The 10,479-nt window shown below is 40.9% G+C and overlaps 1 protein-coding gene across 1 annotated transcript; it reads right to left on the minus strand.

Moving 5' to 3' along the window:
- Window positions 1–7,394: 7,394 nt before the first annotated feature.
- On the minus strand, window positions 7,395–9,294 carry LOC144833002 (high mobility group protein B2-like). Its single transcript, XM_078689136.1, has 2 exons — window positions 8,950–9,294; window positions 7,395–8,131 (listed from the first exon to the last, which is right to left on the minus strand). Exons 1-2 carry the CDS (start codon window positions 9,244–9,246, stop codon window positions 7,775–7,777), a joined length of 654 nt encoding a protein of 217 aa, XP_078545262.1. The 5' UTR covers window positions 9,247–9,294; the 3' UTR covers window positions 7,395–7,774.
- Between the last annotated feature and the right edge of the window lie 1,185 nt (window positions 9,295–10,479).

Consider the following 10,479-nt stretch of genomic DNA (forward strand, 5'->3'; position numbering starts at 1 on the left):
CCGAAGATTTATCATGTAAAGAGAATCACTGGAAGCAATGAAAACACTAATGAACTAACAGGAAGGAAAATAGCTAGTTTTCAGAAATAATAGGTGATATATTTAGTGCATTGATGCCTTCAGTGGGAGTGGTTCTAAATTCACATAGAATCTGTCAGTTATCAACAGTAGTTGATAGTCTTTTGACTGATACTGCTGGAGGTTTCTTGATGATTAATACAGAAATGGTTGCAATTAGATCAGTGGTTTTGCAGAATCGACTTGCGCTTGATATATTATTGGAAAAAGAGGGCAGAGTCTGTAAAATGTTGAAAGTGCAACATTGTTGCACTTATATACCGGATAAAAGTACAGAAATTAAAGGATATATAAAGAATATTAAAAAAATGCATGAAGAATTAAAACCACTGGAGGTTGACAGTGTTTGGGAAAGACTAACAAAAAACATCTCTAAAATAGGGACTTGGTTTACTAATATAGGGAAAAGTTTCCTGGGAAGTTGTATTTCCCTTAGTAGGTATAGCAATAATAGTTTTGTCAATAATAATATGGTGTAAGTGTTGCACTAATAAGTTGAGAAGGAGGAGATATGAAATAAATAGAAAGGGAACTTAGAGAAAGTATGATGAGATACAATTATAAGGAATGAAGGACAAGCTTTATGACAGGATGAGAGAAATAAAGAATAAAAACAAAAATGAAGAAGGAAAAGATAATGAACATTGCTAAAGTTGGCATCTCATTAGGGATTGGTAATTTTGTGGTGGCTTTAAAATGCCATCAGAGAGGGGATTGATGGAGCAAGGACTCGTAGAAAAGAGACTTGCTCGGATGCAATCCTCTCAAGTAATCTTTCTTTTTAAAAAAAAAATGTTTTCCTTTTCTTGCCTAAACACCTTGTCCTCCAATGCTCGATGGGGAAACCTCCATTGCCTCTCAAAACCTTCGGGGCGTGGGATCCGCAGGGTCAACAATACAGGGGAGTGGTCAGAATACGTTCTGGACAGTGTCTGAAGACCATGAAACCACTTGGAGATGTCGGGAGTAACCACCCAGTAATCAAGTCAGGACCAGGTGTCGTGCGGACTCGTGTAGTGGGTGTAAGTGGTGTGTCCCGGGTCCCGTTAACGGCCCACGTCTAAGAGCGAAAAATGTTCACATATAGATTGCAAAGCTTTATGGGCTCGGGGTTTAGCATCAGGGGCGGTCGAGGTGCTATCAGTGGGAGGGTGCAGGGCGATATTAAAGTCACCCCCCAGTAGGAGTGGGATGGGGCCTAACGATAGTAGTTTGGATAGTAATGAATAATAAAAATCAGGGGAATCAGTGTTTGGGCCATATATGCAAACTAGCGCAATCTTTTGGTTAAGCAATGTGCCTACCACCATCACATATCTGCCATCTGGGTCAGTGGTAACCAAGTGGCATTTGAAATGTAACCTCTTGTAAATAAATATGGCAGTACCCCTTGCGTAATTGCTAATGTTTGCAAAAAACCTGTGCGGGCCCCACGAGGAGGCAAATCTGGCGTGATCGCTAATAGGAAGGTGGGTTTCCTGTAAGAAGGTCCCATCCACCCCATGCCTAAGTAAATAATGAACCACCTGACGTTTCTTGCACGTATCGTTTAGGCCGCGGACATTCCATGTCGCTAGTGTGACATTTGAAGGACCAGCATTGTGACCTAACTGTGCCATTTCAAAGAGTACAAATCATGTGCAGTACAGAACCAAGTATATTCCCCTCCTGTCGTGAACTGTAAGAAAGGAACTAAAGCTACAGTGCAATGCAATGCGAACAATACCCCACCCGCCTCCCCCCACCCAGCCTGCCCGCTCATCCGGAGAGGCAATACCAACTGCAAAACAACGTACAACAGTACCAATGAGATTTCGAAACCAGAAAGTGGTGTAACAAACCTGGTACAGTCTGATATCATCTTTACAATCTCAAGGTGTTCACTAAAGTGGGGTGGTTCACACTCCAACGGCCTAATAACCCAAATGAACATTGTATTCAACATATGGAGTCCCGGATATCAGTTCAACATAGAAAGCATGCAGTATAGTAGAAGGAAGGTCGCCATCAACAGTCAGCAATGTCCAGCGTTCGAAAACAAATCCACACTGACTGCCGAACCGCTATGCGTAGGTGAGGCGGTATCCGCCTCTGCGGAGCATTTGTTGTTTTGCATGTAAGTGGGGTAAAATTCTTGTGCTTCTGTAGGATTTTCAAAGATACGCACCCGGCCATTCACCTCCACCCTCAGCCTGACCGGGTAAATCATGCCGTATTTCAGCCCCAAGTTCTTAAGCGCTGCCTTCGCCCCCAGGTATTTCCTCAGGGCTTCTTGTACCAGGGCTGTGAAATCAGGGTACAGCGACAGTTTAGAACCCTGCCAGGAGAGTTCGCCTTGCTCCCATGCCAGTCGGAGTGCTGTGTCCCTGTCCCGAAAGTTCATTATGGGCGCTATGATGGGCCTAGGTGGACAACCAGGATTTGGGTGGGGTCCAACGACCTGTGGGCAGGCTCTACCACGAAGCCAGTAGTGAAAAACTCTTTCCCAAAGAGGTCCGTGAGGATCGTTTCTAGAACCGTGTCCATGCGTTTCGTAGCTGTGATCTCCGGAACGCCAATCAAGCGAATGTTATTGCGCCGACTGCGCGCCTCCAAATCTTCGTTCTTCAATGCAACTTCCTTCAGGATCCTTTCCGTCCCGCCGCCATTTTGTAAGGCTGCCTCGAAGGCCGATGGAGCCGCCAATCTTGCTCGTGTGGCGATGTTGAAACTGCCAGGCTGCCGCCGCCAGTGCTGGTAGTCTTCTAAGGATCGCTCAGCTGCATTCCGGAGATTTTAGCCGCATAGAACACCGGGCAGTGTACAAAATTGGGTTCACGCCGGGTGAGCTTCAGCTCCGTGTAGCCACACCCCCATCTCAAGTAATCTTTAACCCTTATTAACCATGTATTGTGAAAATCAATATGCACAGCATTATATATATATACAAGAAAGAGAAGCTTGCCTATGTGTCTTACTAACCAGTAACTCAAGTGTGATTCTAAAATGGCCGATAACTGAAAATCTTTAATACCCATGCATCAACTGCATCTACGTAGTACGACATACTTTTACTTGGAGGGAATTTCTAGCACTTGCGCAGTTGCTAACAATGAAACTCACATGCTTGGCAGCTGCTTTGCTGAAAACTAAAACAAGTTATTTACTAATGCTAACGCGGGGAAAGCATTAAAATGTAAATGGCGTTAGAATAGAGATAGGTGGTATACAGTGAAAACATTTTTTTTTAAGTAACATTTGTTTTTCTGACTTTATTATTAGTAAGTCTTTGGGCCTACCAAGCTTGACAGAAGTAAGCAGAGTCACGTGTTTGAAAGGTTTATCTGTGCATGCCAACTGAGAGTGAATCCGGAACGATGACTAAAAACTTGAATACAAGCTAAGGCCACTGACTGTCCAGGACTGGGAACCAAGTGGTGAAATGTTCACCAGGATGGAAGAAACTGTGAAAGCTATTATAAATGTTGCAAAATATTATGAATGTGGGTGGGAAATAAAGTTTGAATAAAGAATTAAGGGGATGGGTTTATTAACAAAGGGCTAACTGAAAATAGTGATATGTAAGCATGATGTGATGATCACCACCCCTTAACTGTCCAATCAGATTTAGGAGTTTCATGATATTGAAATATTTTTGGGTGGTACGTGAATATTGGAGGGTATAATGGAGGTAGTTCTTAGTTAGAGAGATGTCGATGCTGAATGCTGCAGAGACCGAGATGCTGTCGGAGTGACAAGAGATGCCGAAGAAGACTTGCAGACTTGCTGAACCATATATCTTAAGCTAATTAATTTAGAAGATGATCGCAAAAAAATCTTGAGGAGGAAGAGTCAGAGACGGGTGCTACACAAGCGGCGGTGATAGAGAGGTCATCTGTCCTGTCCTGATATCTGCCCTGAAGTCTCTGGTCGCCAGATCTTCCCTTGGGGACCCTTCCCAGCCTCTTGTCCAGGGGGTTGGTTTTCATACCATACTTGGTAAATATAATATATGTCTGTTTATGTGCCTATGTTCTCTTGTCTCTATCTTCTCCTTTTCATGCATTATCATTGCGTAGTATAATGAATGCACTTGATAATTGAATCTTCCTTCCTATGAATAGACAGAGACTGTTCTGTACTTTGTAAGATTCACATGAAATTAATCTCTTGGATAAAGATTTTAAAACACTTCCTGACTCTGTGATCATTTAGTATTTACAGGTAAATTGATCTATGTCATTTCACCATCAACTATTCAACTAATTTGGTTCATCGGCCAGTGGAAAGAACTTTTTGATCAGTGAAAGATTAGTTAGGAACCAGAAATAACTATTTTTGGAATGGTAAGAAATTCATAAAACATGCCCCCAGAGGTTATTACCAGGTTGCTGTAAATTGTGTGTATGGGCCCAGGTGAGCATATAGTGTTGGATTACCTGTTGCTGGTAACCCACTGGATCAGTCCCACAGGCCACTGTTAAAAAATTAAACATAAACATTTCATTTTCCTTTTTAAATATATCCTGTTTTCCTTTAAGAAGAACGGGTTACTTTTAAAAATAAATTGCTTTATTTAAAATCAATCACAGACATGGTGGGTTGCGGACTCCAGCATGCCACCATCCATGTGATCGCAGCGAATCCTAATGAGTTTCAAAGTCCGACCTACCTGATTAATATGCATGATATAGATCTATTTGCGACCCACTAGAAATTGCTAATGAAACTCAAAAGAGTTTAATAAGTTAAAAATACAGATTTCCTAATAGCGATTCAGAGAGAATCTCAATTAGGAAATCGGTATTCCTAATGTTTGTTCATCTGGTCCTTAGTTCTCAAATGATGTGCTTTTTAAAAAGTTATCATGTATGATTTACCAACTGAGCAAAATACAGGGTGTTTCCAAGCACCTCTTATCAATTGGTAGCAGTACAGATAATATCACTTTTAATCTACAGTGCAGTTGGCAAGAGCGTGACAGATTTAAGTTGTTCAGACCTGCAGTCTAGCGCCCATTGCAGATGCATTTGGGGAGCTCAGACAGGATTCTCGTTCTTTACTGGTACTCCGTGGAGCATTATAAAAAGTTCTATATCAATTTGAGGCAGAAATAAATTGTTGGTAAAGTAAAAGCGAGGGCCTATGGAATTTTATAAAGTAAAAGCGAGAGACTTTGAAATATTTTAAAGTAAAAGTGAGGGCCGTTGAAATATTTATTTAACTTTCTAGATCAATACTTCTTCAACCTGAAATGGTTTCAAAAGAAAGCTTCCACAGAAAAGATTTTTTAACTTTATTTTTTACGTTCTTAATTAAGGTGAAAGTATATTAGGTGGATGGGCACAAAATAGATTTGGTGTGTTTTACAATTGTACATGTTTTTATCAGTTTTTTTATCATACACGTGTATTTTTTTACTCTAATATTGATACAGTAATTACGAACACATAAAATTAAGGTAGATACATTTTATTGTTGTGTTTGTGACAACATGGATTGTAGTTAGAAATTCCCTCCAGCATCCAGTTTTCTGCCGCTAAAGCGGCAATAATTTTAATGCAGTACTTGATAATATGCCCCATGGACTCTAAATGAAAAGAACACCCAGGAAGGGACATTGCAGACCAGACAGTGCCGCTCCAGATTGACCTTAAGAAAAAGGCCCATCCAAGCAAGGACAGGCAATTGGGTGTAGAGACGAAGGCTAGTCCTTCCAGATTGGCACTCTGGGCCCTAGATTGGGATCTCCTTGATATCCATCAGCAACGAATCTGCTGGAAGGTAACCAAACAGGTGAGAAGACAGAAACGGGACAATGCTCAAAGCCAGCTGGGGTGAGCAATAGAAGTGAGAAGAAGACAGGGCCCTTTGAGTTGGCGAGTGCCTGCCCGTGCACATAAGTAACTTAAGAGAGCCACAGAAGGTCAGACATGCAGTACAATTCTGACCAGGTGCGGACAGACCATAGTCGGGGTGGGAAGTGACCTCCTCCGCTGCCTCAGTTCTCAAAAAGTCAACAGGCCCACACACTATGGTGAAACTATTTTTATTAGGAGGAGCTAATTTTCGGTCCTACTGGCCTGTTCTGGCGACAAAGTTCAGGCTGGCAAATGACAGGTGTTTTGTTAATTCAGAAATGAATGAGCAATAAAGATGCATGTCATTTTTTTTTATCTTGTCCCGTTTGCTACGCGTTCAAAGACAGAGGCCAAATGTCCTGTTATGCCCTCTTACAAATTTCAGCTTTTTTTTTTATCATAGTCATTGGTGTTTACCTTTCTTTCTCTGAATGCAAAGTTAAAGTATTTTGTAAAGTGAACTGTCTGCGCGCTGGGGTATGGTGACTAAAAGGAATGGCTGTAGGATGTCAGTTGTTTTCTAATACACAACTTTTAAATAACTTGTAAATTAACCGTACAGATATTTCAAAATATATCAACAGTTAGGAAAGCACACTTTTTCGTCATTTTGAAGTGTGACGGAAACACATATTTTAATAGAATCAAAAGAAATCAGAACACTTTACTTGATGATGTGTAAGTGATAACTATTTGCTGAAATTGGATTTCCCTCCACTATTGTTTGTATGCTGTATAGGTTTATCAGGAAAACTGCATGTCAGTGGGAATCTCTTGTGGCCATTTCAATGCACAATTAGCTGTTCTGTAAAGGACAGTGTTCTACCACATCATGCTTTAGTGATGTATTTGTGCTCAAAATGCACCATCGGTTTCATACCTTACCACTCTCCAGCTGCATGGATGTGGCTCATTTGCTACACTTGTGAGAGTTTTAAAACATGAATTGAGAAGCTTTCCTACCTCGCCATGATGACATTGTATTCAGTGAACTAAGAGGCAAGTCAAGGGTCATGTACCCTATATGTGGGCTGGATTCTTATTATACATAGAGCTAAAGGTTAGTCTGTTGAATCAAACAAAAGAGATTTTTTTGTACAGCATTCATGCTGAACTCATATATTTAAAGGATTCATGCGTGATAATGAAGAAAATGGAGGCTCAGTGAAATAAAATATTTGCCTAGGATCAGGCTATTTGAGGCCAGCTTATGGGTCAAGATGATTGCAGTTATGTTAATTTTATTATTCAAGTCACCGGACCTGCATATCTGGTAACATTTTAATGATTCCTTCAAAGCCTTGCCCTAAGCCCGTACTCCGCATCCAGACTGGTGGGCACCTGCTGCAACACAGAATGTTCAAAACATCTGAAGGTCCGTCCTGCCACATCAAACATACAGATGGAGACAAACAGGCTTTGAAAGAAGCAAACTAGGTAGAGGACGAAACTATCTTTTTTTTTTTTATTTTAAGGTAATATACATCTTTTTATTACAAAATTGCTTAAAAAAAAGTTTTAGAAAAGTACAATGCACCAGTCTACATGGATGTAAAATCTGCTATGATACTCCTAAGTACATGGACATACCAGGGCTTATTTTGAAGTCTTTAGAATCCTTTTAAATATGCAAATATGCAGAGACATTCCACAACATCAGAATCCATACCTAACTGAAGTGGCACCTCAGCTACTACTTACATTAAAAACGGAGTTTTTCCCTAAAAGAATCACACATTACCTATACACAATTCTGTACAGTTTGTATACCAGAGCTAACAATGAGCTGCACTCGAGTTCACATTCTTAGCAAAACAATGGACTTCCAGCACAAAATCTCATAGCAGGCATTCAAGTTACTCGTCATCCTCCTCTTCTTCCTCCTCATCCTCTTCTTCCTCCTCCTCGTCCTCTTCTTCGTCATCGTCGTCATCTTCTGGCTCTACCTTTTTCTTTTGTGCCACTGCTGGTCTTCCTGGTGCTTTTTTCCCTACGTCGCCCTTCCCCTTTGCACGGTATGCTGCAACGTCCTTTTCATATTTCTCCTTCAGTTTCGCAGCTTTCTGTTCAAATGGGATTTTGTCTTTCGCTGTCTGTTCCGACCACTTCTCCCCCAATTTTTTCGCCGTATCGCCAATTGACAAGCCAGGATGATCAGTCTTGATTTTGGGACGGTGTTCAGAGCAGAAGAGGAAAAATGCCGAAGGTGGTCTCTTGGGTGGATCACTGAAATAATATCGACGGACAGAATATCGACCATCAAAAATATCATTGAGAAAATATCGACAGTCAAAATATCGAGTTTCTATCTACAAACAGGTAAGTACAAAAATATCGAGTTAAAAATATCGTTTACAAAAATATAGTTGTAAAAAAATATCGTATTTACTAAACACAGTGTTAAATTAAATTAATATTAATAATTAATTACTAAAATATACTTAAAATTACTTAAATTAACTTATAATGATTAAATAATTAATGAAAGTTAAATAAACATTTTTTTATTTCATATTTATTAAAAATATATATAGTGTAATAAAATATAATAAAATAATACCCAAAAACTGAAAACTGACCCTGAACCCTAAAAATACCCCTTTACCCAAAAACTGAAAACTGACCCTGAACCCTAAAAATACCCCTTTACCCAAAAACTGAAAACTGACCCTGAACCCTAAAAATACCCCTTTACCCAAAAACTGAAAACTGACCCGAACCCTAAAAATACCCCTTTGCCCAAAAACTGAAAACTGACCCTGAACCCTAAAATGACCCCTTTACCCAAAAACCCAAAACTGACCCTGAACCCTAAAAATACCCCTTTACCCAAAAACCCAAAACTGACCCTGAACCCTAAAAATAAAAACAATATTACTTCACTTACCTTAAAAACGATATTACTTCACTTACCTTAAAAACAATATTTTGGCTGTCTATATTCTGTCCTGTCGATATTTTCTCCAAACGATATTTTGGAGTCGATATTATGTCCAAACGATATTTTGGAGTCGATATTATGTCTGTGTACCCTCTTGGGTGCATTAGGATCCTTCTTCTTCTTTCCTTTGGTCTCGCCCTTTGGCGGCACGTAGGATTTCATCTCCCGGTCATACCGGACCTTGTCTCCCTTTGCCATGTCTTCAAATTTGCCCTTTTCTTTTGCGTTCATTGTCTTCCACCGCTCGGAGCACTTCTTGGAGAACTCAGCGAAGTTCACCGACGCGTCCGGGTGTTTCTTTTTGTGCTCCTCCCGGCACGTCTGGACAAAGTAGGCATAGTAGGAGGACATCTTGCCTCTAGGCTTGTTGGGATCTCCTTTACCCATGGCGGAAGTTAGTTTATCACCTAGAAGACAACGCTTAAGAACCCGTTCGCCTCGAAACTATCAACAAAAGCTTGGTACTGTTTTTTTGAGAGATAATGGCAGAAATAGAGGCAGTTAGAGGCAAGGAAAGGCGTGGAGGAACTAGGAAATGGATTCAACACAGTGGACACCATGATGGATGAAATAATATTTAGACTGGAAGATTGCAGAGCATGATAATGGCACTAGACGAATAAGATAGCATCATACAAGAGAAATGAGCGCATAGAAAATCACCTCAGACAAAACAAACATCACATCAGAAGAATTCCAATGGGGAAGTCAGGCAAAGCCACAAAGAAATATGTGCAAGACCTTTTGATGCCATCTCAGAGAGGCAGGGGAGAGCCCATCTGTATTTACAAAACTCAGAGGAAGATACAGGGAAGCACTAAAACACAAGGACCACCGTAAATCATGCCATGCATACACTCGTTCAAGGACAAATGGTAGGTCACCGTGGGGGTCCAGAACGGAGGTCAAATATTGTAAAATGGAGCTGAATGACAGATCTTCAGGACTGCTCAGCAATCACATTATAAGCAGGATAGCTTTCTGACCTGTTGAATCGTTTCTGATAAGTCATTGAACCAGGTACGGATTGGTTGTCCCTTATGTGTCATCTTTAACAGATGTATGTCGTTACAACGCATGCTTTTTCCATGCATGCCTTTACAACGCAGGTTTTACAACGCAAGTCGTTACAACGACTTGCGTTGGGGGGCGCTGGATAGTGGAATAGTTTAATTTACTATTCCAACTCCAGTCCCCGTGGATAGTAGGGAAGGTTTTGGATAGTAAATTAAACTATTCCCTATCCTACAGCGCCCTCCAGCGCAAGTCGTTGTAACGACTTGCGTTGTAATACCTGCGTTGTAAAGGTACTGCGTGGAAAAAGTTTCGTTGTAAAGGATGTTTCCCTCTTTAAACTAATACTAAAAGCAGAAGGTGAGAGAATCTCTCACAGCAGCCAGCTCCATCTTGGGAAGAAGCCCATAGACAGCGAAACAAGAGGGAGACCAGAGGAAGGCTGTGCCAGAACCCAGGAACCCGGGTGGAATGGCATAAAGTTTCAGGAAGCAACGCATGCAGACCTAAGGACAAGATGAAAGTATGTCAGGCCATAAAGCAGTAATGCAGCAACTTACGAAGGTTAGCGCTAAGCAGCCCAGGATCAGAGTAGATTTATCAGTC

This window comes from Lissotriton helveticus, chromosome 1_1 (assembly GCF_964261635.1).
Source record: "Lissotriton helveticus chromosome 1_1, aLisHel1.1, whole genome shotgun sequence".
NCBI lineage: Eukaryota > Metazoa > Chordata > Amphibia > Caudata > Salamandridae > Lissotriton > Lissotriton helveticus.

Excerpts from the sequence above, each read along its gene's own strand:
- LOC144833002 (XM_078689136.1), bottom strand. The coding sequence starts at position 9,246 with ATGGGTAAAGGAGATCCCAACAAGCCTAGAGGCAAGATGTCCTCCTAC. Across the intron at positions 8,132-8,949 it reads ATCCTAATGCACCCAAGAGG|AGACCACCTTCGGCATTTTT; the intron begins GTACACAGACAT and ends GATCCACCCAAG.